This window comes from Eretmochelys imbricata, chromosome 3, assembly GCF_965152235.1.
Source record: "Eretmochelys imbricata isolate rEreImb1 chromosome 3, rEreImb1.hap1, whole genome shotgun sequence".
In the NCBI taxonomy this organism is placed as follows: Eukaryota; Metazoa; Chordata; order Testudines; family Cheloniidae; genus Eretmochelys; species Eretmochelys imbricata.
In genome coordinates this window covers 4,159,471-4,186,857 of record NC_135574.1, presented here as the reverse complement: position 1 = coordinate 4,186,857, position 27,387 = coordinate 4,159,471, and the positions used below count along the sequence as shown (strand labels likewise).

Below are 27,387 nucleotides of genomic sequence, written 5' to 3'. Positions count from 1 at the left end.
TGTTTTGTTTGCTCTGCTTTAACCACCCCCGTGCACTGAGCAGATGTTTTCATTGAACTGTCTTTAATGATAAGCCGGTCTTTCCTTTGAGTGGTTACATGTAATTCAGAGCCCATTAATCCGTATGAATTGTTCAGATTTATTCCTTCCAATGCACATCACCTTTTGCCAACTCTGAAACTCATCAGCCATGCCCTGGAGCTGTTCAGTCCTTCTGGAACAATTCATGGCCTTCTGTAGCCTTAACTAGTTTAAATAACACGTTTCATCTGGCATTTTTCACTGCTCACTCCTTGTTCCAGATCATTAATAAATATTGTTGCTCCTTTGGCCAAGCCATTAGCCAAAAGTCAGAGTCTTGAAGGGTTGTTTCTGTTAGGAGGAGACATTGCTGAGATGAGACTGGTGTATTCTTGGCATAATCAGGTCTGTTTACAAAGGACGGATCCAAAGGGTATATCTACACTGGAATCAAGAGGCATGACTGCAGCTCATATAGGCTTTTCCAAGACAACTTTGATAGCTTAGATCAAAATTAGCTCGTGTAATAATAGCAGCATAGCCAAGATAGCGGGGGGGAGTTGCATGGACTAGCCTCCCAAGTACATCCCCGCCAAGGACCTTAGGTATCTACTGGAGTGGTTAGACCATGCTATGTAGCCATGGATGGTAAGAATTGAGGGACAGTTGGGCCTGTTCCACCCTTTATGCCCTGAAGTTGGTGGAGAAGGAGGGGTAGGGTGATGTGAGGACATCTAGGCCACAGGCCTGGCCCCAGCAGACCAAAAAAACCTGCTCTCAGAAGCATGGGACACATGTGCACCAAGGATGGAATCCAGGTGGACAACACATCTCAAAGAACCACAGTTACGGTCAAGCAAGTAACCATTCTTTGCCTAACTCAGAAATCACCGAGTCTGCTGCTCTGTGCCCAAGAGGCTCCATCTCTTTGCATCCTCTCAGAGTCACGCTTACATTTCCTTCTCCAGGCTTTTTCCTCCAATACACACACACACACACACACACACACACACACACACACACACACACACGGTCACTCAAGCCTGCCTCCAACGCCTATGTCTGCAACCAGGGAAACCCCTCCGTCTAGGCAGCTTGGCATCTCAGATAGTTTGTTTGCAGCTGGTTTTACAGCTACTTAGAAAGAGGCATAATTGATCCTTCTGGCAAACACACATTAGCTTTAACGAGGTCTGTGATTGTCTTTGGATCCAAGCCCTCACACCCATAGCAGCTTTTAGCACCTTTCAGCATAACAACATATGGAACAACATTGCTCCTAATACAGAACTGTCCAGCCCCCTGCTGCTAACCTTTGGCCGTGAGGAAAATCCACCATTTATTTCCTGTTTCAGAGTAGCAGCCGTGTTAGTCTGTATTTGCAAAAAGAACAGGAGGACTTGTGGCACCTTAGAGACTAACAAATTTATTTGAGCATAAGCTTTCCTGAACTACAGCTCACTTCATCGGATGCATTCAGTGGAAAATACAGTGGAGAGATTTATATACACAGAGAACATGAAACAATGGGTGTTACCGTACACACTGTAACCAGAGTGATCACTTAAGGTGAGCTATTACCAGCAGGAGAGCGGGGAGGGGGGATGGGGGGGGACCTTTTGTAGTGATAATCAAGGTGGGCCATTTCCAGCAGTTGACAAGAACGTCTGAGGAAGAGTGGGGGGTGGAATAAACAAGGGGAAATAGTTTTACTTTGTGTAATGACCCATCCACTCCCAGTCTCTATTCAAGCCTAAATTAATTGTATCTAGTTTGCAAATTAATTCCAATTCAGCAGTCTCTCATTGGAGTCTGTTTTTGAAGTTTTTTTGTTGAAGAATTGCGACTTTTAGGTCTCTAATCGAGTGACCAGAGAGATTGAAGTGTTCTCTGACTGGTTTATGAATGTTATAATTCTTGATGTCTGATTTGTGTCCATTTATTCTTTTACGTAGAGACTGTCCAGTTTGACCAATATACATGGCAGAGGGGCATTGCTGGCACATGATGGCATAGATCACATTGGTGGATGTGCAGGTGAACAAGCCTCTGATAGTGTGGCTGATGTTATTAGGCCCTATGATGGTGTCCCCTGAACAGATATGTGGGCACAGTTGGCAATGGGCTTTGTTGCAAGGATAGGTTCCTGGGTTAGTGGTTCTGTTGTGTGGTGTGTGGTTGCTGGTGAGTATTTGCTTCAGATTGGGGGGCTGTCTGTAAGCGAGGACTGGCCTGTCTGCCAAGATCTGTGAGAGTGATGGGTCGTACTTCAGGATAGGTTGTAGATCCCTGATGATGCGTTGGAGAGGTTTTAGTTGAGGGCTGAAGGTGATGGCTAGTGGCATTCTGTTATTTTCTTTGTTGGGCCTGTCCTGTAGTAGGTGACTTCTGGGTACTCTTCTGGCTCTGTCAATCTGTTTCTTCACTTCAGCAGGTGGGTATTGTAGTTGTAAGAATGCTTGATAGAGATCTTGTAGGTGTTTGTCTCTGCCTGTCTCTTAGCCAGTTTCTGCTCCAGGACAATACTTTGCCTCTCCTCCCAGAACCATTCCATTTTCTTACTTGCGTCTGGTGAGGGACTTTGTCAGAGACTCTCAAACCCAATATAAATCGCATCAGCCAGTTGTCCTTTATCCTCTGCTTTCACTCACAGTCTTCTAACAGATCAGGGAGGCAAGAATTTCCATTACAGCAGCCACGCTGTTGTCTCTATCAAGTATCAGGGGGTTGCCGTATTAGTCTGTAGTCACAAAAACAACGAGGAGTCCAGTGGCACCTAAAAGACTAACAGATTTATTTGGGCATATGCCCAAAACTGTTAATCTTTAAGATGCCACCGGACTCCTCGTCGTTCTCTTGTATCGTGATCCTTTAGGTATCTTATAGTTCTATTTCGAATTGTTTCCACCAATTTACATGACAGCCGCCCATCAAAGTGCATTAGGACAGGTTTCAGATGCATCCGATGAAGTGAGCTGTAGCTCACGAAAGCTCATGCTCAAATAAATTGGTTAGTCTCTAAGGTGCCACAAGTCCTCCTTTTCTTCTTTCAAAGTGCACTGGGGCACTTTTAGTGCATGACCACAGGGTCAATCTGGCCACTTCGGGGTGGCAAGACTCCAAGCCCGGGTCGGCTGACTTGGGCTCGCCGGGCTCAGACTGCCAGACTAAAAATAACCTGGGCAGCCGTTTGGACTCAGGCTGGAGCCCAGACTCTGTACCCTGGTCAGCAGGGAGGGTCCCAGAGCCCGTGTTTGTTTTTCCTTGGTGTGTGGAAGGCTGGTGCACACCCCTGCTGGCCACACACTAAATATCTGTATAGACAAGTTCTAATGACCAGGATCGTCCCGCCAGACATTTCAACAACAGACAGACACTTGCAGCTTCATCACTTCCACTTCAACAGACACTTGCAGCCCTCCAGCCCTCTGCTGTACTATCCAATGTTCTGTCTGACCAGTGCCGATAGGGCCCCCATTAGCCTAGTATAGGAGCGCCTTGCAATTTCTTAGTTATATGCAACTTCTCATTAGCATAAATTATCTGCGTATATGGCCCTCAGTGCTGTGATATCTGAGCATCTCCTCCTCATTTGTGGATTTTATTTCCCCCCCGCTCCACCTCCCACATCTCTTTGAGGCCGGGAAGTGCTGTTCTACACATTAAACCAATGGGGACCTGTGGGGTAGGGCAGAGTTAGTGACCTGGCCAAGGTCATGCCGGGAGCCTGTAGCTCAGCCAGGAACTGAACCTGGGTTCAAGCTGTTAACACCCCCATTGTCTTCCGTTGAACATTCCACTACCACCCCCTGCAGGACTCCTGGGGGTACTGCAGCCAGCGGGAGTATCTGTTTTAGTGGAGCCATGCCGCTAGGGAGCTGGGGTGTTGATCCCCCCCACCCCGTTAAAAGCTTGCAGCACTCCCTTTTCGGGTAAGCATTGGATGCCATCTTTACGGTAGAGTTCTGGGAAAGGTTCCTTGCAGGAGGAACACTGCCCTCTTCAGGACAATGGGGTGTGCTACTAAGATAGATGGAATATAGGGGCCCACAGAGTCCAAGATGCCCCAGCCGCTCTCCAGCATTCCACAGTGTTAAATAAATTTCGATATACAGTGACCTGACACCAACTGAAAATCCTTTGACCATTTTATTACAGACACAGAAACAAAAACAGTTAAAGCATTTCAAATGTAAAGTATTAAATAAGGTTTTCATGTTACCTACATCCCTTGTTCCCTTCCCCTTTAGCTGGAGAGCGCTTTTAGGAGCAAAAAACCCCTTGTGCGACAGTCTCTTAGAAGATACCAAAGATAGCTAGCTGTCCTGCTTGGGGAATGTAGAAGAAGTTAGTTGAGATGCACTGAAAGTGGTGGTGGTAAAGTTCGATCCCCTTTCCAAAGAATTAAAAGCAAGACAGCCACCTACAAAAGGGGAGAGAAAAGAACAGCAAAGACAGAAAATGCAGCTTCTGTCTCTGGCACTGAACCCCGCAACCTCACTGCTGCAAAAACACAGACACAGCCCACAGTCTTATATCTGCCACTCTGAAACCTGGCAAACTTATACCAGCATTGGGCTGGTTAGCACATTGCTTTTAGCTGCCTCTCTGCTCACAGGCTTACAGCAGTGTTGCAAAATATGCAGGCTTGTCTGGCTAAAACAGATTAGGAACAGTCAATGTGGATTCACCAAGGGCAAGTCATGCCTGACCAACCTGATTGCCTTCTAGGATGAGATAACTGGCTCTGTGGATAGGAAAAGCGGTGGATGTGATATACCTTGACTTTAGCAAAGCTTTTGATATGATCTTCCACAGTATTCTTGCCAGCAAATTAAAGAAGTATGGATTGGATGAATGGACTATAAAGTGGATAGAAATCTGGCTAGATCATTGGGCTCAATGGGTAGTGATCAACGTCTCGATGTCTAGTTGGCAGCCGGTATCAAGCGGAGTGCCCCAGGGGTCTCTCGTGGGGCTGGTTTTGTTCAACATCTTTATTAATGATCTGGATGACGGGATGGACTGCACCCTCAGCAAGTTCACAGATGACACTAATTGGGGGGAGAGGTAGATACGCTGGAGGGTAGGGATAGGGTCCAGAGGGACCTAGACAAATCGGAGGATTGGGCCAAAAGAAATCTGATGAGGTTCAACAAGGACAAGTGCAGAGTCCTGCACTTAGGACAGAAGAATCCCATGCACCACTACAGACTAGGGACCGAATGGCTCGGCAGCAGTTCTGCAGAAAAGGACCTGGGGATTACAGTGGATGAGAAGCTGGATATGAGTCAATAGTGTGCTTTATTCCCCTCTATTCAGCACTAGTCAGGCCACATCTGGAGTATTGTGTCCAGTTTTGCCCCCCCCCCCCCCGATCCATCCTCTTTGGAACCCCCTTTCAGGTAGTTGAAAGCAGCTATCAAATCCCCCCAGTTTTGTTTAGTCTGCAAAAAAGAAGAATGAGGGGGGATTTGATAGCTGCTTTCAACTACCTGAAAGGGGGTTCCAAAGAGGATGGAGCTAGACTGTTCTCAGTGGTACCAGATGGCAAAACGAAGAGTAATGGTCTCAAGTTGCAGTGGGGGAGGTTTAGGTTGGATATTAGGAAAAACTTTTTCACTAGCAGGGTGGTGAAGCACTGGAATGGGTTACCTAGGGAGGTGGTGGGATCTCCATTCTTAGAGGTTTTTAAGGTCAGGCTTGACAAAGCCCGGGCTGGGATGATTTAGTTGGGGTTGGTCCTGCTTTGAGCAGGGGGTTGGACTAGATGACCTCCTGAGGTCCCTTCCAACCCTGATATTCTATGATTCTATGACAGCTATGCCGGCAAACCCTTTCCACTCCAGATAAGGTCTTGGGATCGCTGCTATTTCAAATGCTGTGTTGTCCCAGCAATTGAGGGCATTCATAGAGAGCCTAGTTCTTACATACAAATTGAAGGGTCTGATCCTGCAGACACTTAAGAAGGTATCTTCACTCCCATGAGTAATCCCATTGAACTCAATGGGGTTGCTCCTGTAAGTAAATGTACTTTGCAGGCGTAAGCATTTGTGAGATTGAACCTGTAATTTTGCATTTTAAGGGTTCCCAATTAATATTACGTGGCTAAAGCTAAGCACTCAATAAACCAAACTTGGTTTTCAGCTCAGCTACAGACAACTGAATTGACTACAGGACCCTGGATGATGCTTTGAATGGCAGAGCCAAACTTTATTCAAACGAAAAACGATGAGTTAAGCAAACAGGCCTACGGTTGACACTGATGTTACCATGATACACACATCAAATGATGGAATGGTGTATCAGTGGGTGATCCACTGACAACAGCATGACCAGCCTTCTTACCCTGTAACCTAACAGTACTCTCTGGATGTTAATTGGAGTGCTCCTAATTTAGCAAGGCCACTCATTTTATTCTCCTTTGTAATACTAACTCATATTAAGCCAACCCATTACCATATTCACATTTCAGCCGCCTCTGTAGTGGCTCTTTACATCAGAAACTATTTAAATTAACATCTGTACCAAGGCTCTCCCCACACTGTCACTGTAGGGAGCATTTCAGTAAAACATTCCACACCCTCAAACACTTATTACAAAGCCCGCTAAAACCAGTTAGAACCAAAACATGGCCCCAGTATAAGCTGGGCCGGATCGTTGCTAACATCAGTTTTCCCATTTTACTGTCTCCAGCTTAGCTCTAACTTTTGCTCCCACTAACAAGCACAATTTCCCATACTCCTCTTTTCTTAGTCTTTCTTAGGTCAAACCCTAACATCTGCTTATTTCTTAAGAAAAAGACCGAGGGGTTACAGTGGACGAGAAGCTGGACATGAGTCAAAAGTGTGCCCTTGTTGCAAAGAAGGCTAATGGCATTTTGGGATGTATAAGTAGGGGCATTTCCAGCAGGTCAACGGACGTGATCGTCCCCCTCTATTCGACATTGGTGAGGCCTCATCTGGAGTACTGTGTCCAGTTTTGGGCCCCACACTGCAAGAAGGATGTGGAAAAATTGGAAAGCATCCAGTGGAGGGCAACAAAAATGATTAGGGGACTGGAACACATGACTTATGAGGAGAGGCTGAGGGAACTGGGATTGTTTAGTCTGCAGAAGAGAAGAATGAGGGGGGATTTGATAGCTGCTTTCAACTACCTGAAAGGGGGTTCCAAAGAGGATGGATCTAGGCTGTTCTCAGTGGTAGCAGATGACAGAACGAGGAGTAATAGTCTCAAGTTGCAGTGGGGGAGGTTTAGGTTGGATATTAGGAAAAACTTTTTCACTAGCAGGGTGGTGAAGCACTGGAATGGGTTACCTAGGGAGGTGGTGGAATCTCCTTCCTTGGAGGTTTTTAAGGTCAGGCTTGACAAAGCCCTGGCTGGGATGATTTAATTGGGGATTGGTCCTGCTTTGAGCAGGGGGTTGGACTAGATGACCTCCTGAGGTCCCTTCCAACCCTGGTATTCTATGATTCTATGAACCTAACACATTTTATAGGCTCCAAATCCCAACTGCTTCTGTGTGTGTGTTAGGATTGCCAAGTGTCTGGTTTTTGACTGGAACGCCAGGTCGGAAAGGGACCCTGGTGGCTCCAGTCAGCACCGCTGACCGGGCCATTAAGAGTCCAATTGGCGGCATAGTGGGGCTAAGGCAGGCTCCCTGCCTTCCCTGGCTGTGCGCACCTCCTGGAAGCAGTGACATGTCCCTGCAGCCCCTAGCTCAGGGGCAGCCAGAAAGGCTCCATGCACTGCTCCTGCCCCGAGCACCAGCTCCACAGCTCCCATTGGCTGGGAACAGTGGCCAATGGGAGCTGTTGGGGCGGCGCCTTTGTGTCAGAGCAGCGTGCGGATCCTCCCTGGTCCATAGGGGCTGCAGGGACATGTCACCACTTCTGGGAGCCACCTCAGGTAAGCACTGCTTGGAGCCCGCCCCACACTAGGAGCCCGCCCCACACCCTGAACCTCCTCCCGCAGCCCTGAGCCCCCTCCCACGCCCCAACTCCCTCACAGAGCCCGCGCCCCACACCTCCTCCCATACCGCAACCCTCTGCCCAGCCTGGAGCCCCCTCCCACACTCCAAACCCCTCGGCTCCACCTCCCAGCCCTGAGCCCCCTCCTGCACCCCTGCCCCAGCCTGGTGAAAATGAGTGAGTGAGCAAGGGTGGGGGAGAGCGAGCGACGGAGGGAGGAGGGATGAAGTGAGCGGGGGCTGGGCCTCGGCGAAGGGGTGTGGCAGGAGCGGGGCCTCGGGCAGGGGGGCGGGGCAAGGGTGTTCGGTTGTCTGCAGTCAGAAAGTTGGCAACCCTAGTTGTGTGTGTATATGAGAGAGAGACCCTCTTGCAGGAAACATTTTTACTCTCTTTGACATGCTAGTTTTGTAACTTGACCTACTGCTGCTACTTGGGGCTGAAGTATTTGCTGTGACCACCTTGCTAGCCCCCAAAAAAGAACAGGGGGACTTGTGGCACCTTAGAGACTAACACATGTATCTGAGCATAAGCTTTCGTGGGCTACAGCTCACTGTGGTTCGAACATGTTCTCTCCATTTTTGTGAGCACTTGTTTCCGGACAGCAGGTGGAAGAAAACCATCACCCTATTTTTACTGTTGCTTAAAAAGGGAAAGAAATGTTTATCGCTGTCAGCCATACGTGCGTTTCTACTTATGTTGGTCTGGAAAAGGAAGTCCCGCCCCCCACTAGATGGCAGTAGACCATCACTTGTCGTTTGCCTTTCCTCGTTTTGCTCTACAAGAACCGGTGTACCTTGCACCGCTGCGGTGCTGCCTCAGTGGACCAGGCTCCCCACGCGCACGAGATGTGGTTGAGAAATCATGAGTTTTTAATTTGGCAACACTGGAGGAAGCCCGGTCACAGTCCCAGGGCCCCAGAGTGCTGAGTGCGGCTCAGACACAGAACAAATGGTCCCCTCATCCTTTTACAGCTCTCCTCTTTGTAAGAACCCTGCTGGGGGAGGGATAGCTCAGTGGTTTGAGCATTGGCCTGCTAAACCCAGGGTTGTGAGTTCAATTCTTGAGGGGGCCATTTAGGGATCTGGGGGTTTGGTCCTGCTAACTAAACCAACTATGGGGGTTTGGCCCTGCTTTGAGCAGGGGGTTGGACTAGATGACCTCCGGAGGTCCCTTCCAACCCTGACATTCTATGATTCTATGAATCACAGCAGATCAGGGTTGGAAGGGACCTCAGGAGGTCATCTAGTCCCACCCCCTGCTCAAAGTAGGACCGATCCCCGACTAAATCATCCCAGCCGGGGCTGTGTCAAGCCTGACCGTAAAAACATCTAAGGAAGGAGATTCCACCACCTCCCTAGGGAACCCATTCCAGTGCTTCACCACCCTCCTAGTGAAATAGTGTTTCCAAATATCCAACCTAGACCTCCCCCACTGCAACTTGAGACCATTGCTCCTGTCTTAGTTGACGCTATGTAACGTACTCCATGATCTGAGCCCGACGGGCTCCCAGAGTTTCATCATTCTAAAGGGGATTTGCATAAAGCTTTTCAAAGGGGTTGTGGGGAAACTATGTAAGATTTAAAAGAGCAGTCACAGGTATTGCGACGCACCCAGGAATCTGTTTGATTAGCAACAACTTTATGTAACCTACACGTTGTGACAAAGTTCCTGCTCTATCTTGGTGGGTCTTGCGCTTAACGGCGGATTTGCTCACCTTGGAGCTTCACGGCAGCCCTCAGCTTGGCCGTTTTTCTGAACCCACAGTCCAGGTCGACTCCTCCTGTGTCTGACCAGGAGTTGGGAGGTTTGGGGGAACCCAGGCCTGCCCTCTACTCCAGGTTCCAGCCCAGGGCCCTGTGGATTGCAGCTGTCTAGACTGCCTCCTGGAACAGCTGGGCGACAGCTACAACTCCCTGGGCTACTTCCCCATGGCCTCCTCCCAACCCCTTCTTTATCCTCACCACAGGACCTTCCTCCTGGTGCCTGATAATGCTTGTACTCCTCAGTCCTCCAACAGTCCGCGTTCTCGCTCTCAGCTCCTCGCGCCTCTTGCTCCCAGCTCCTCACACGCACACCACAAACTGAAGTGAGCTCCTTTTTAAACCCAAGTGCCCTGATTAGCCTGCCTTAATTGATTCTAGCAGCTTCTTGATTGGCTGCAGGTGTTCTAATCAGCCTGTCTTAATTGTCTCCAGAAGGTTCCTGATTGTTCTGGAACCTTCCCTGTTACCTTACCCAGGGAAAAGGGACCTACTTAGCCTGGGGCTAATATATCTGCCTTCTATTACTCTCCTGGAGCCATCTGGCCCGACCCTGTCACAACCCTGTCTGAATGGTACAACAGATGCTATTTTCTGTCCCTGCCAGTAGATAGCACTCTCTATATAGACGAACCATATACACTGAGGCCTGGTCTACACTGGGCGGGGGGGGGGGGAATCGATCTAAGTTACGCAACTTCAGCTACGTGAATAACGTAGCTGAAGCGGATGTACTTACATCTACTCACCGTGGTGTCTTCACTGCAGTGGGTCAACTGCTGATGCTTCCCCGTCAACTCCGCCTGCATCGCTTGCCCTGGTGGAGTACCGGAGGCGACGGGAGAGCGCTCGGCGGTCGATTTATCACGTCTAGACTAGACGCGATAAATCAACCCCCGCTGGATCGATCGCTGCCAGTCGATCCTGCGGGTCACGCAGCCAAGCCCTGAGACAACATTTTGTAATGGGAGGTGTGGGGGCAGGGAGAGGATGAGGATTACAGTGGTGGGAATAGATGGTTACTTGCTTATGGAAATAACGTCGTGGGTTTGCGACCTTTAAATTCCTGTCTTTGTACAAGCGGCGGGTATGGATGTATATATCCCTTACCTGCGTAGGTCTCTGGGCCACCACCGGACAAATAATACGTGGTTATAAAGGATGATTTACAAATAGTGTATTTTAAAGTATACTTATCTGTTGTGCTGCTCACCCAGAAAATGAGCACCTAATCAGGGGCCAGCTGCGAAAATGCTGGTTTCAATGGCTTGCCCAACATCACACAGGGCCTCTGTGCCAGAGACAGGGCCTGAATCTAGTTTTCCAGCAGGGCATTCAACTGTCTTACCATGAGACCCTCTTTTTTTTCTTCCCGCAATTCCCGCCTCATTCGCTGCTTATCTGCCACTTTTTTGCAGCGAGGGTCAGGGAGCCTACAAACAGCAGCCTCCTTCAGTACACAGCCCTGATCTCATTCATCCGGCCTGTGCATGGAATGGGGCAGGGGTCCTGTGGGGGAAAATGGTATGTGGTCATATACTCAAAGAGTATAGCGTAATGCCCACGGGGGCAGAGTTAAGGTTATACAATCCACACGCTTTATACTGCAGCATTTGGTACTCTGGGTCATGGGAGGAGCCAGGGATGCTCGGGCAATACTTTATAGGCTGATCCCGATCCCTGGAGCACTTTGGACACAGGCTACAGATTTGTGTTTCACCAGCAACTGAGAGGCCCAGTCAGCTACTGCCCCAAGGGCTGGAAGCTGCTAGCTGGGGAGCTCCCCAGAGGGTTTGTTCGCTGCCAGGGTCCAAAGTGTTTGACAGGAGTGAGGGACACTGCCATTTCTCCAGCTCTGAAGAGTCCAGGTGACCCACGATCATACTACTCCGCTCACACTGCAAAGAAGATCCGCGTTTTGACGTGTGAGCTGATGTACAGAAACTGTTATGTGGAAACCTTAGATGTGAATGTTTGAGACAGAAACAAAAGGGGGAGAATCGGTACAAGAAACACCAGTAGACGTACTGCCTGAAAGCTTTTGTCTACATATTCCAAACAATATTTCATATTATTTACAAGATGTGAGCATTTACTAAGAAAGTGGCTGCTGCTTCCCCATGAAGTGACTGGGAACTATGGCCCTCCATTGCTCACGGTTTTACATACAATAGCTCTGAAGTTTAACACTGTGCAAGGCCTTCTGACAAGATGGCAATCTGGCCTATGCTTCAGCCAAGAGTTAAGCTCTGAAGAAAACAGAACCTACTATGGCCACACCATAGAGACTGATGAATCATGTCTGAGAGAAGATCAGAGAGAAATGGGTCTGTTTGTGTGTGTGATAAAGTGTGTTATGTTGAAACGATGCCCTGAAATATATGTAAGATGGCAAAGTGTTGCTGTCAGTGTGAGTGACACCAGGAGATTTACAATCTAATAGCTTTTCTTTAAGCGTTAGCCAGGATCAGCACTTTGCTGCGCACCACAGCACTGAGGTAGATTTATAGTGTAAAGAAAAACAGGCTTACTATCAAAGACTGGAGAGCCAAGGGATAGTGAACGAGGATATAGGAAACAAATGGCTACATGTGAAAGAAAATCAGACCATGCTTTCTAGACACCAGACTTAACTAACAAGTCCTGCTCTTGTCTAAAGAAGCTTATCTCACCCAAAGGTCTCGCCGCATCTGGCTGAGATCCTTTCTCATGAAGCAAGATTGCTGTCCTTGTTTCCCCTCAGTGAAGGGTGCCTGGGCGTCCCCTTTGCCCCTCTCACCCCCCCCCCCCAATATACTCAATTCCATGGACCATTTACAGTGCTGGGTGTGTGTTAATTGGTTACTCAGAAATTGTGTCTCTCCCTTTGAAGCTGACTAGGAATTAGACTCACCTACTTGAGGTTAAACTGTGTGTAATACTTTCTGAAAAGTCATGGAAAGACAGACTCTGGCCTGTGATTCAGCAAAGGGTCAAGCTGAGGTGCAGACAAAAAAACGGGAGCATAAAGGTACCCAAAATACTGTCTCAGTACCACCTAGTCCATTACAGTTGTCCAGGTAGCCTTAATTCTGGCATTTCCTACATGTCAAGAATTCTTTTAAAAGAGGGTTTGGCTGGGACATGGGATTGTCTGCAGTATATATATATATAAGCAGGGTATATTTAAACAAATCCCGCTTCTTTTCACGTAGGTGAATCCCTTTAGGGACAGAATTTGCCGAGTGTTCTTCATGGATGGCACCTTTACGTTCGAGGATGTCTTAGGCATGGCCTCTGTCTTCAGCGACAAAGCTAGTCCCCGTCTAAAAATAGAATATGCCTTTTGCATTTACGGTAAGAAGTCCCACTCCACCAGCAGCAAGATTTAACAAGCCAACAAAGCGCCAAGCCGTCCCCAGGGTGCGTGGCGAGATCGTGCAGGGTTTCATCTGGGCTCCTGGGACACAGGGTTTTACTGCGCTGGTGTTGTGACAGATGAGTTAGCTTTTGACGTGTGCGTTTTAATAACCCATGCGCTTAAAGCCTGCAGCAGCTACTCATTTATGCATTGGAACAAACAGGCCAAGATTTTAAAATGTAACGAGTGATTTCGGGTGCCCGACGTGCACCTGCTCCCAGGGGTCAGGTTCTCAGCCAGTGCTGAGCAGCCCTTTGAAATGCAGGCAGTGACACGCCCCAGCACTTCCCCACTCCCTGCCCTTCACGTGAGGCAGGCTTGTCTGTGCCCGCTGTGGATCAGCTCCCTGAAACCAACAGCCTCTGGCAGCGCAAATGGTGCCCTCCAGGTCTCGATAGTGACAGACACTCACCAACCCCCGAGGTCTCAGAGCGTCTCTGGACACTCACAGAACTGCCAGGCCTGCTGTTCCCAACGGAGCAGGGCACACCGGCCTGTAAGGTCCAACTCAGGATCAGCACTTTGCTGCGCACCACAGCACTGAGGTAGATTTATAGTGTAAAGAAAAACAGGCTTACTATCAAAGACTGGAGAGCCAAGGGATAGTGAACGAGGATATAGGAAACAAATGGCTACATGTGAAAGAAAATCAGACCATGCTTTCTAGACACCAGACTTAACTAACAAGTCCTGCTCTTGTCTAAAGAAGCTTATCTCACCCAAAGGTCTCTACACATCTGGCTTGAGATCCTTTCTCATGAAGCAAGATCGCTGTCCTTGTTTCCCCTCAGTGAAGGGTGCCTGGGCGTCCCCTTTGCCCCTCTCACCCCCCCCCCCAATATACTCAAGCAAACCTCAAGATCAGGTTCTCTTCCCCAGCCGGGTTTCTCTTCCTGTTAATTCCTTTCTGGACTTCTTTCTTACACTCCCTCATTTGCCTCAGTCCACACTGCTTATAGGGGACCCCTTGGGAACGAGACAATACTCAGTTTACATGAAAACAGATAGCGGGGAAGGCAGACGCTGCCTCTTTCATCACCTCTTTGTCACCTTGGCTGTTGCCTAATACCTCGATGCAGACTTGAAGGACGTATTTTCACCCTATGTACATAACTCCTTAGATGGGATCTGTACACACATTGCACAGTGATATCAATGGCCAGTGTCACGCCAGCTTCCATTTGAGGCCTTTCATGACGCTCTTTGGTGCACCTTACCGTGCACCCAGAATTAGGAGATTCCTACAACCCCTCGGACAGGAGGCATTAAGAGGTTCTTGGGGCACCCCGGCACCTTCAGTTGGGTATGTAAGCATGCGGGTACACAGAATTACCTGTCACTTTGGAAAATCTTGGCCTAAATTATTATTTATTATCTGTATTATTGTCATCACCACCATATCTACTCACCTCGCACTTATTCATGGATTTTGCTTTCTCCTGTGAAGTAGGGAAGGACTATGACCACCACCTCACAGGTGGGGAGCTCATGCATTGGGTAGACAGCGGCCCAGATTTTTAAAGGCATTTAGGAGTTGCTATGCTCCGCGTTGCAATGCCTAATACAGGGGTCAGCGACCTTTCCGAAGTGGTGTGTCGAGTCTTCATTTATTCACTTTAAGGTTTCCGCGTGCCAGTGATACATTTTAACCTTTTTTAGAAGGTCTCTCTCTGTAAGTCTATATACTATATAACTAAACTATTGTCATATGTAAAGTAAACAAGGTTTTCAAAATGTTTAAGAAGCTTCATTTAAAATTAAATTAAAATGCTGATCTTACGCTGCCGGCCCGCTGCCAGCCTGGGGTTCCATTCACCTAGGCTGGCAGCAGGCTGAGCGGGGCCTGCGGCCAGGACCCCAGCTGGCAAGGGGCCAGCAGCCAGAACCCCAGATGGGCAGCGGGCTGAGTGGGGCCGGCAGCTGGGACCCCACACTGGCAGTGGGCTGAGCCGCTCAGCCTGCTGCCTCTCAGCCTGCTGCTGGTCTGGGGTTCTGTCCACCGGTTCCTGCCAGCCAGGGTCCCGGCTGCCGGCCCCGCTCAGCCTGCTGCCAGTCTGGGGTCCCGGCCCTGCCCACACACAGTGGGTACCTACCTTCTCCCTGGTTCTGGCCATTCTCTTCCTCTCTCTCTGCACTAAGCTGAGGGTGGAAGTGCACTGAGCACAGGGCTGGGGGTGAAGGAGCAGGCTGGGGGTTGGGGTGCAGGGTCTGGCCAGGAGCTAGAATGAGGGCGGGGGCTCAGGGTTGGGGCAGGAGGTTTGGGTGTGGAGTTCTTACCTGGGCAGCTCCCATTTGGTGCAAGGGGTGCAGGTAGGAATGTGGGGGGGGAGGTACAGGAGCTCCCGTTTGGTGCTCACGGTGAGGGTGAGAATGTGGGGGTGCAAGAGTCAAAGCACAGGGTGGGGGGGCTGGGTATGTCTGGGGGTGCAGGAGTCAGGGCAGGGGGATGGGGGTGTGTGAGGAGGATGCAGGAATCAGGGCATGGGGGGGCTGGGTATGTGTGGGAGGTGCTGGAGTCAAGGCTGGGGTCGTGGGGGGTGCAGGGCTCAGGGCAGAGGGCTGGGAGGGTGCAGGAGTCAGGGCAGAGGGCGTGTGAGGGGGGTGCAGGAGTCAGGGCAGAGGGTGTGGGGGCTGGGTATGTGTGGGGGATGCTGGAGTTAGGGCTGGGGTCATGGGGGCATGCAGAGATCAGGGAAGAGGCTGGGGTGTGTGTGGGGGGGGATGCAGGGGTCAGGGCAGAGGGCTGGGGGTGTGGACTGGGGTCATGGGGGTGTTCCCAGCCCCCCGCCCAGAGTGGCTTACAGCAGGGGGCTGGAGGGGATATGCCCTGATTCCACCCCCCTTCCCCAAGGCCCCGTCCCCACCTCTTCTCCACCTCCTCCCCGGAGCAGCGAGCGTGCTGCGGCTCCGCTTCTCCCCCTCCCTCGCAAGGGCCATCAGCTGATCGGCAGCAGGGAGGGAGAGGAGGAGGGGCAGGACCCCAGCACAGGGGGGGGGAGGGGGGAGCCTGCCTGCCCTGCAGCAGCAGCCGGCAGGACCAAGCTTCTTCACCCTGCCCCTGCGGGGGAGGGGCGGAGATCGGGCCGGGGGGGCAGGATTTTTAATGGCATGCTGCTGCCTGCCGGGGTCCCGGCCTGGGTTCGGCAGCGGGCGCTGAGCGGGGCCGGCGGCTGGGACCCGGCAGGCAGCAGTGTGCCATTAAAAATCGGCTTGCGTGCCGTCTTGCGCCCTGGCCTAATACCTTTAAAAACCTCAGTCTAAGTGACTTGCCCAAGGTCACACAGGAAGTCTGTGGCTGAGCCCGGAATTAAACACAGGTGTCCCGAGACCAAGTCCAGCACCTGATCCACCACACCAGCCTTCTGCACCTAACATACGTTGAGTCCAATAAGCACAAGTTGCTCCAGCAAAGCTTGGCGGGAACTTAGACTCAGAAACGTTCCGCCCCACCCATCTTTTTCTGAGGGTGTTTGGCTGTGTCCTCGTCACCCCCTTGTAGTCAGACCCTGCCTCCTTCGGAGGGGGCTACACTGTCACCACACGCATGCCACCGATGGCTCTGCAGAGTTGCCCTTGTGCTGACCAGGAGCACGTCTTCCTGGTTTCCGTTTCCAACAGGCAGCAGTTACGAGAGGAAGGGTGGCTACCTGCCTGCACGTTCTCTCTTCAGCAGGGCTATTTCTACCCCCTCTTTGGGCCCCATGCCCGCAATTCCTCTACCTCAGACTCCTCCTAAAATGGTCCCCACCTGGAGCAATTCCACAGGTGGGGAGGGATGAGTCCTGCCTTCACTCATGAATTTGCTCAGGGCCCCACCACTTCAGCCAAGCGCTGAGCTCCTAGTCATGGTGGGCCCAGGGTAGGTACCACAAAGGGAGGAGGTAGGGATCATAATGAAAGGAACAATCTTTAAACTATAAGTAGGACTGGTCAGGAAACAGGAGATCTTTTTCCCCCCAGAAATCTTGATTTTTTTGGTGAAAAATTTGAAGACCAAATTATTTCAGTTCTGAAATGTTGCCGTGATGCCTTGTGGGAGCTGTAGTTGAGGGCCTCATGCTCCCTTTCTTCTCTATAGGCCAGGCTCCCTGGTTAGACTACAATTCCCATGATGCACCACAGTCTCTTCTCTTGGAGAGGGGACATGTTGTATCATGGGAGATGTATTCTGGCAGAGGAGCTCAGACCATGGAGGAGAATGGGGTTACGGAGCACCTGAATTGCAACTCCCATGAGGCACTGCAGCAGTATATCCAAATAGTGATCAATGGCTCCATGTCTAGTTGGCAGCCGGTATCAAGTGGAGCGCCCCAAGGGTCGGTCCTGGGGCCGGTTTTGTTCAGTATCTTCATAAATGATCTGGAGGATGGCGTGGATTGCACCTTCAGCAAGTTTGCAGATTACACTAAACTGGGAGGAGAGGTAGATACGCTGGAGGGTAGGGATAGGATACAGAGGGACCTAGACAAATTGGAGGATTGGGCCAAAAGAAATCTGATGAGGTTCAACAAGGACAATTGCAGAGTCCTACACTTAGGACGAAAGAACCCCATGCACCGCTATAGACTAGGGACGGACTGGCTAGGCAGCAGTTCTGCAGAAAAGGACCTAGGGGTTACAGTGGACAAGAAGCTGGATCTGAGTCAACAGTGTGCCCTTGTTGCCAAGAAGGCCAATGGCATTTTGGGCTGTATAAGTAGGGGCATTGCCAGTAGATCGAGGGACGTGATCTTTCCCCTCTATTCGACATTGGTGAGGCCTCATCCGGAGTACTGTGTCCAGTTTTGGGCTCCACACTACAAGAAGGATGTGGAAAAATTGGAAAGAGTCCAGCGGAGGGAAACAAAAATGATTAGGGGACTGGAACACATGACTTATGAGGAGAGGCTGAAGGAACTGGGGACGTTTTGTCTGCGGAAGAGAAGAATGAGGGGGGATTTGATAGCTGCTTTCAACTACGTGAAAGGGGGTTCAAAAGAGGATGGCTCTCGACTGTTCTCAGTGGTAGCAGATGACAGGACAAGGAGTAATGGTCTCAAGTTGCAGTGGGGGAGGTTTAGGTTGGATATTAGGAAAAACTTTTTCACTAGGAGGGTGGTGAAACACTGGACTGCGTTACCTAGGGAGGTGGTGAAATCTCCTTCCTTAGAAGTTTTTAAGGTCAGGATTGACAAAGCCCTGGCTGGGATGATTTAGTTGGGGCTTGGTCCTGCTTTGAGCAGGGGGTTGGACTAGATGACCTCCTGAGGTCCCTTCCAACCCTGATATTCTATGATTCTATGAAATATTTTGATTTGGGAACATTTAGTTTTTCAATGAACATTCAAAATGTTCTGTAGACCCAAGACACTTTTCAAACACAAATGCATTTAACAAGGCCCCAGCCTTCCACTGAGAAACAGTTTCCACTGAAAAATATCAACCAGTCTTCATTGTCAATTCTGTTTAGCCTCTTTGGGGCAGGGAACATGGTTTTGGTCCATTTTATGCAGTGCCTAGCCCCATGGAGCTTAGGCCTCCTGCAGTCACAAATTGTAACAAAACCCCAGGTCCAATTAGTCTTCTCATTGCATTTTCAAATGGCTCTTGCCAACAGATTTCAATGAGAACGGCTTTATCAAAGAGGAAGACCTGCAGAGCATCATCCAGCGACTGTTAAACAGCGATGGCCTAACGGAGGAAGAGCTCATCACACTGACAAACCATGTACGTGTCCACGTTCCTACTATATGGTTTGTTCACATGGTATCCTCTGTGGCTTCACGGTGTTACCAATCACGCTGTTATCGCTCTTTCTGGGATGGATTGTTTTACCTCTAGCCTCATACCTTATAACACAACACCTGCTGGGTCTACCTGAACATAGCAGTGCTAATCCTTCTCTCCCCTCTGTGGCTTTTGTCTGTCTCTCTCCCATCCCATCCCAACAGGTGCTGGAGGAGGCCGACCTGGACAATGACAACATGCTGTCCTTCGCGGAGTTTGAGCACGCCATGTCGAAATCGCCCGATTTTTTACAGTAAGTGCGATTATTGTGACAGGTGGATGAAACAGACAAGTGGGAGGGGTGGGGAGAGGACATGGGAAAAGTAAAGGAGGTCATGTTGTACAGCAGGCAGCTGGCTCCGCTTGCCTCCTGCCTAGATGTTGGATTGCACTGTTCTCTAAGCAAGGGCTTACGTGCCATTGGAACCATTTACCAAGGGTCGGGACGGATACTCCCATCACTGGCATTTTTCAATCAAGATCGGCTGTTTATCTGAAAGCTCTGCTCTAGGAATTATGGGGGAGCAGGTCTCTGGTCGGTGCTATGCAGGAGGTCAGAATAGATGATCACGGTGGTCCCTTCTGGCCTACAAAAGTAATGCCCGATCTTGTGCTAGAAAAACAGGCTATTGAAATATTCTAGGTGTCATGGATCCACAGGATCAGTGCTACAATCTCAGCTTTGGAACGGACTTTAGGAGGAGCCCCTGCAAAGTGCCAGACCCCCTGCAATGTGCTAGACCCCCAAGGGGTCTCACTCGTCCTTTGGTGAGCATCATGTACCCTCACCACCTCCTTAGACTGAACCTCTGGGGCTCCCCTTTCACACCATGAGCTCTGTTCATCGGGTCCAACTGAGCCAGACTCCTGGTAGAGACTTGTCTGCTCTTCAAGGATTAATGCGCCCAGCATTGCAGTGACTCTCAACCAGTGTTGTCAAAATAGTCAGCTGGAATCCAGCCGAGGAAGTCCGTAGGTTATCATGGAGATCGGCAGGTTAAAGCATAGCCCAAGTCCACTCTGGTTAGCCCACAGCCCAGCCAAGCTGTAGTGAACCCCATTGTTTAAGTTCTGTCTGTCTCTCCTTCTGACCCCCTTGGTCAGTTCCCAGATGAGAGCCCCGACTCCTTCCAGCAGCCAACACTTATCCCTCCACCTCACACCTTCCCAGTCCTTTGTTCTCCAGTGGGGAAATCCCTCTCCCTTAGGGTTGTTGGGGGTCAGTGTCCTGGTGACTGGCTTGGCCATTGTCTTCTCAGAACCTCCATTGATATGAGGCCGGGTTTTTTCTCAATGCTCCATTCAGGCCCAGGCAGCTAGGCGAGATTCATACCTGGGCCTCCTGGGCCTGGTCTACACTAGAAAATTCGGTCGGTTTCACTACATCAGTCAATAGTGTGAAAAATCCACACCCCTGAGTGATGCATTTAAACTGTCGTAATCCCTGGTATAGACAGTGTTAGGTCGCCAGGAGAATTCTTCCATCAACCTGGCTACCACCTCTCGGGGGGATGGTCCGGGAGAACCCCTCCCGTTGGCATAGGCAGTGTCCACACCGAAGCGTTACAGCAGCACCCTGTGCCACCGGAGCATTGTAAGTGTAGACATGCCCCTAGCCTGCCCTGAGAGCAAACAGCCTCCCCCGGCCCCACAACTGGGTAAGAATATGAAATATAGGGAAACTGAGGCACATATAGGCATCATAAAAATATTACAGAAAATTTCCACTTTGTCACATCTGGCAAAGGGAATCTCACCATGTGGGAGCAAATAATATTCCGAAGGTCTGATCCTGACCTCTGTACAACACTGGGCCCTCTGGGTTAAGCTGCAGGGCTGATTTAAAAGCAGCGGTTCTCAAACTGTGGATCTGGACCCCAAAGTGGGTCGTGAACCCATTTTAAAGATCCAGCGTTAGACTTGCTGGGATCCAGGGCTGAAGCTGAAGCCTGAGCTCCACCCCCAGCCAAGGTGGCATGGCTCGGGCTGCGGCCCCCTCTCCCCTCTCCCAAGGCGGAATGGCTTGGGCTGCGGCCCCCTCTCCCCTCTCCCAAGGCGGCATGGCTTGGGCTGCGGCCCCCTCTCCCCTCTCCCAAGGCGGCATGGCTCGGGCTGCGGCCCCCTCTCCCCTCTCCCAAGGCGGCATGGCTCGGGCTGCGGCCCCCTCTCCCCTCTCCCAAGGCGGCATGGCTCGGGCTGCGGCCCCCTCTCCCCTCTCCCAAGGCGGCAGGGCTCGGGCTGCGGCCCCCTCTCCCCTCTCCCAAGGCGGCAGAGCTCGGGCTGCGGCCCCCTCTCCCCCCACCCAAGGTGGCAGGGCTCGGGCTGCAGCCCCTTCCCGGGGTCATGTAGTAACTTTGTTGTCAGAAGGGGGTTGGGGCACAACAAAGTTTGAGACCCCCTGATTTAAAGGCTAGAGCTGGGCGAAACAAATGCAGCCAATAGCTTCCTCCTCAAGACACGCATTTGCGAATCCATATCCAGTCCACCAAATAGTTTTGACCAAACTGAGCAACGGAAATGTTTCGGTTTGGTTTTGACATTACCAAAACATTGAGAATTTTGGGGCGGGAGTCACAGCTGAAGACGGTGCCATTACCGCTTTCCTCAGACGGGCTACCCCAGGGGTTACAGCACTCACCTAGGAGGCAGGAAACGTGGGTTCAATTCCCCCCTCTGCCTGAGATAGACAAGAGGTGGGAACGTGGGTCTCTGCCAATGAAGCAGAGTGCCTTGGGCTATGGGATGTTTTGATCTGGGGCTTTCCCAATTTCTCCTGCTGATGCTAGTCCACCTTGTACGAGTGGCCCAATGACTCTTTGTTGTCATTCATAGTGGCACGGCACAGTCATTGGGCCAGGGAGTGCGTGTGAGAATGAATCTACAGCTTGGTGGTTTACAATGGTGCTTGTGTTGGTGCTGGGCCCACACGCAGAAGGGGGCCCAGACCACGGACCCTGCCCCCCTGCTCCAGCCTGAGAACCTGCCCCCCGCTCAGCCTCTTCCCCCCACAGGCTCTCACCCTGCTCACTCCTCTCTGCAAGTAGCAGGCAGGGCCTCGGGGGGAAGAGGCCAAGTGGGGGTAGGGCCTCGGGGTGGCGCACAGGGGGAGCAGGGGGCCGGCCCACGGTCCAGGTGCCAGGGCCCACAAAAGATTAATCTGGGCCCACTCACCAGCTCCAATGATTAACTCTTCTTTTGGAGTCACTGAAAGTTTGAAAAATGTCATGCCTGCGTCCTGCCAAAATGAAACTTTTCACGATTTTTCAGAGTTGCCGGCGAACCAAAAAACCCCATTATTTGCCCAGCTCTGTTAGAGGATGGACGTATCGGTTATTAGTACGCCTGGGCCGTGCTTTCCCACAACAGTGAAACAAGGGCCCAGCAAGGGCTGGTCACAAACTTGCCAGCGAAACGGTTTCTCGACGGAAAATTGGGGGTTTCGACCAGAATGAAATTTGCGGTGGTCAATTTCCGTTTCCCACAGTCAAAGAAATAAACAAACACCGTTTTCCCGGCTCTGTCCCTGCCCCGAAAGAGCTCCCAGTCTATACACAGGTTTCCCCCCAGAGGCGACGCATTGGGGGGCGTGTTTGCGGGCTCATGTGTCCCCCCAGAGTTGCTGCTTGGCTTGTATTGAGCATGCTTACATGGACTGAGCATACTCAATAATCCTGCTGAAGTTGGCTGCCCTGAGGGTTGACAGGCAGGGGTCATCTGTCTCCCACTGAGTCTGCAGCCCTGTTTCCGGGTGACGCGGGGGTTCGCACAGGTCCACACTGCTTGTGACCCAACAGGAAGCGTGCAACTAATCACCGTCTTTCCCCAGTTCCTTTAGGATTAATTTCTGACCCCGGGGCACCGTGCAGGACCCAAGCAGGTTAAAAGGATCGCAAGGCAGCACATCGCTAAAGCCAAAACCTCTGTCAGTCCCGTGGATTGTTAGTGAGGCGTGTTTTGGATTCTGAAACATCAAGAGAAGCAGAGGAGAGAGAGCCTACTGGACTTGAACCCTTAAAGCCCGTCCTGTACTTTGTGAAACCGAGCCCAATCTAATCATCTGGTGTTTGTTGTCCCCTCTCGCAGGGATCTGCCTCTGGGAACGCAGCCGGGGGGAAGTAATTTACAGGTAAAGAAGCAGAGACATTTTTTCTTGATGTAAAATATCTCTGAGAGGAAGCGTGGTCCAGTGGTTAGGGTGCGAGGCTGGGACTTGGGAGACCTGCTCTACAACGGAATCTGGGCAAGTCACACCCAGGTCCTCACATCACTATTAATCCTGCCCCTTCCAGGAAATCCCGAGTCCAGCTCTCCTCTGGTTCAGCCCAGCTTATGGGGCATGAGGCTGCCAGTCCTTGGTGGGCCAGGCCTGCCCTCTGCTCTGGGTTCCCCACAGGTCCCCATTAACCCTTTCCTGGTCAGCGTGGGGCCTGTACCCTATCACGGGCTCCTCACATCCATGGAAATCAATGGGAATTAGGCACTGTGGTGGGATATCTCCGTCGCCAGCCCCAACACTTGCCCCCCAGCCATGGACACTGCTACAGATTCACAGTCCCAGTCTTGAGTGGGGGACATATGGGGAGTGGTCCTGGCCGATCCCAGTCTCTGGGGTGGGGGGAGGTCCCGGCCACTCTCTCATCTGGAACTGGCCCTTGGGGATGGGAAAGGAGCTGATTGAAGGTGTCAGTGTCCAGCATGGCCTGGAGCAGGGTCAGCAGCTCCTCCTGGGGCTCCGGCTCCTGACGCATCCCCCACACACTTCCTCTCCCTCTTCTGTGCCCAGCCTGCTCTGGGAGGAGAGGCAGCAGCTCACAGCAATACAAAGTTAGGGAATCCCTTGCACACACCCACACACACTGCTTGGGCCCCTCCTTCGGACAATTCTGGTTCTGCTTCTGCCCTCCACACTGGCAGAGAAAGAGTTAACGGAGCCAGAGAGCAATCAGTGCACCCGGTGGGCAGGTCCCTTTTAGGATTAGTTCCAGCTGAGGTAGGGTGACCATCCGTCCCCTTTTTTAAAGGGACAGTCCCATTTTTGGGGACTTTACAGGTGCCTGTTACCTTCCACCCCCGTCTGGTTTTTTCACAGTTGCTATCTGGTAACCCTAAGCTGAGGGCTGTATTAGGGGTGGGTCCCCAGGGAGTGGAGGAAGGACAGCAGGGCAGGAGGAGGGAGCTGGCCAGGCAAAGAGAAGCTGCAGGAGTGGAGTGAGCTTGGAAAGGACCAGACCCAGGGAGGCAGGTTCTGACCAAAGAGCCATGGGCAGACAGAGCTACGGGAGAGGCAACCAAGGAGCTGGGTCTGGAGGGGACGTTGCTCTGCTCCAGAGCCGTACAGAATAGGGCCGAGCCTGGGGAGGGGTGAGCCCACGAAGGGGCTGGGGAAAAGGCCCGGAGACAGGCTGAGGTGGGAAGTGGCCTAGGGAGGCTGCCAGCAGATCTGAGCTTCAGAAGGTGGTGTGAAAGGTCCCTGATCCGAGCGGCGTACGGACTGTTGGGCCCAGAGTCGGGCGGAAGCCCTGGACTATTGTTTGGGCGACTCTCTGTTACCCGGGACAGGTGAGTCATGAGGAGACGCAGACCACCGCAGGGCCAGAGTAGCTGTGGGTGGGCGGGCTGGACAGACCCTGCTATGTCACCCCAGTCACACGGGGCATTGGGAGGGTAAAGAGGGCTATCCCTTTGGTCCCCAGAGCTGATGAAAGTTCAGGGTCCTCAGGGCTGTTCCAGTTGGGAGGAGAAACTGAGGCAGGAGGCTGGTACCTATGGCACAATCCTCTTTATTTACAAAGAACGTACAAAGCCGTGTACAAAGCCCAGGAGGCACCGAACAGCAGGACACGGCTGCCGTGCTCCCAGCACCAGCGCTCCGACCCCAAACCTCTCCAGGCTTCTCCCATAGAAGATCAGGGTTGGAAGGGACCTCAAGAGGTCATCTAGTCCAACCCCCTGCTCAGAACAGGACCAACCCCCAATTTTTGCCAAGATCCCTAAATGGCCCCCTCAAGGATTGAACTCACAACCCTGGGTTTAGCAGGCCAATGCTCAAACCACTGAGCTATCCCTCCCACACTCCAGTTCTGCAGGCTGTGGCTGCTTTTTCCTACTCGCCGGCCCCCTCCCTCTTTGTGTGTCTGGCTCCTTGTGCTGTCTGACCCTCTCCGCCTTCTGCTCCCGCCCAGACACGCTGAGTCAGCAAACACCCCTCTGCCCAGTTGTGCCTCGATCCTGGGAACTGTATCATTTCATACATGTCACCTGACTGAAAGGTGACTGTTAACCTCAGCAGTTTCATGGGGTTAACCCAAACCATAATGATCCCTTAAAGATTGTGGGGCACTCAGATACTATGGGAAAGGGGTCAGCTAAGTACCTCTGATGGATTTCTGTGTATGGCTCCCAGGGAAGGGCTCAGCCGTGCCCTCTAGCCCAAGGCTCCGGTTGGAAGCAATGCCAATGCGGAGATCCTGCCTCAGGGAGCCCCAAGCCCTCCCAGAGCAGAGGGGGAGATGCCCTTTTGGAGGTGTAGCGTACTTGCCCTTGGCTAAGTATGCACCCGGCTTGTACTCCCCAGGCTGGTGTGGAAGGGTGATGGGGACTGGTCCCTCACCTGCCCTGTGCTAAGGCTCCAGCAGAGCTATGCTAACAAGAAATGGGAACAGGAGTTTCTGACATTAGCCCCGTTATCAGGGTCGATATCCCTGACACCTGATGGCCAGTATCATGGTTGCCCCCCTGGGGTGTCTGGTGCCCCCCGGGGTAAGAATGGGTGCTGTGCAGATGTGCGAGAGGAACAGGAAGCTTCTTCAATACTGCAAACCCCAAGTGCTCAAAAATCATGAGTCAGGGCCCCTAAAATCATGCCTGGCCTTCGAAGCATGAGACTGCTTCTCAAAACACACCCGGGGGCTTATTTGGTTTCTGCTTTTTGAGCCTTTAGGGTTTGCCTTTTCAGTCTCAGGAACTAGAAACTGACTTCCATTTTTTAAATGAAAGCTGAGTGTCTCACATGATCACCTGACTCCAGGAGCTGGGGCTTGGAGAAAGACAGCAACTATTGCTGGAGCTGGCAATGCTGCTTCTTGCCTCCTTCGGGCTTACATGAGACTCTAGAAGAACACAGGCCCTGAGCTGGCTCTGTTTGAGAGCAGCAGAGCAGGGATGTAACATCAATCAACTGTCACTAAAAACCTGGGGAGCCTTGGTGGGCAACGAGTTCTTAATACAGGGTATAGCTCAGTGGCTGGCAGCCTTCAGTTCATGTCTTCAGATGCTCATGACTGTCCCTTGCAAGCCAGCCCCCTTGCCTACACCTCCCAGCACAGCCTGCCCCATGACTCCTGGAGTCACTAACCAGGACTCCTGGAGCCCTGCCTGGAGCAGAGGAGATGCTCAGTTACACAGTGTGGGCACTAGTCGGTGTCTTTATTTTTAGACTGTGATTTCCAAAGGCACCTAGAGGAGTTGGGTGCCTCAATCTCATTGACAGTTAATGGGAGTTGGGCCCTCCTCTGGGCTCCTTTCCAAGTCTCAGACTTAATCCTTACAGTGAAAGAGCCAGTTTTGCTGCATGGCATGTGTGTGACTTGAAGCAGACACAATCTAGCCTTGTACAAATGTGTCTGCTTTCCTGAGACAGGCTCCTCCAACGGGGAGGGTCCCAGTGCCCAGGCTCCAGCCTGAGCCTGGATGTCTACACTGCAGTTTTATAGCTCCACAAGCCCAAGTCAGCTGACCCGGGCCAGCCACTGGTGTCTATTGCAGTGCAGACATACACTGAAAGAGCTCCAGCTGTTTGGCTCAGCAAAAAGATTGAAAGGTGACTCGATTCCAAGGTACCAGTACCTCCCTGGAGGGGAAATATTGGGCACTTATAGGGCTCTTGAATCTAGCAGAAAAAAAATCACAAGAAGAACCAGTGGCGAGCAGCTGAAGCCAGATTGTCACAAGCTGACTATGATGGAGTCGCCCTTGTAATGACTGACCCCAGCTGCAGGGGATCAGAGCGCTGGCTGTTTAACCAGAGCTGTGAACTCGGTCTCACTCCAAACTCACAAATCTGGGCGACTGGGCAACAAACGGCAGATGACAGTCAAGGCTGATAAATGCCAAGTGATGCACATTGGAAAACATCATCCCAACGATACATATAAACTGATGGGGTCTAAATTAGCTGTTCCCACTCAAGAAGGAGATCTTGGAGGCATTGTGGATGGTTCTCTGCAAACATCCACTCAATGTGCAGCGGCAGTCAAAAAAGCAAACAGAATGCTGGGAATCATTAGGAAAGGGATAGATAATAGGACAGTAAATAACATAATGCCTCTATATAAATCCATGGTACGCCCACACCTTGAATACTGCGTGCAGTTCTGGTCGCACCATCTCAAAAAAGATAAATTAGAATTGGGGGAAAGTACAGAAAAGGGCAAAAAAATGATTAGGTCTGGTATGGAACAGCTTCCATATG

At 51.3% G+C, this 27,387-nt stretch overlaps 1 protein-coding gene across 1 annotated transcript; it reads left to right on the top strand.

Annotated features, from left to right (window-relative positions):
* The first annotated feature begins 806 nt into the window (after nucleotides 1-806).
* On the top strand, nucleotides 807-19,174 carry CIB4 (calcium and integrin binding family member 4). The gene is made up of 4 exons (XM_077811448.1): nucleotides 807-881; nucleotides 12,946-13,087; nucleotides 18,748-18,857; nucleotides 19,082-19,174. Exons 1-4 carry the CDS (start codon nucleotides 807-809, stop codon nucleotides 19,172-19,174), a joined length of 420 nt encoding a protein of 139 aa, XP_077667574.1.
* Nucleotides 19,175-27,387: the final 8,213 nt, after the last annotated feature.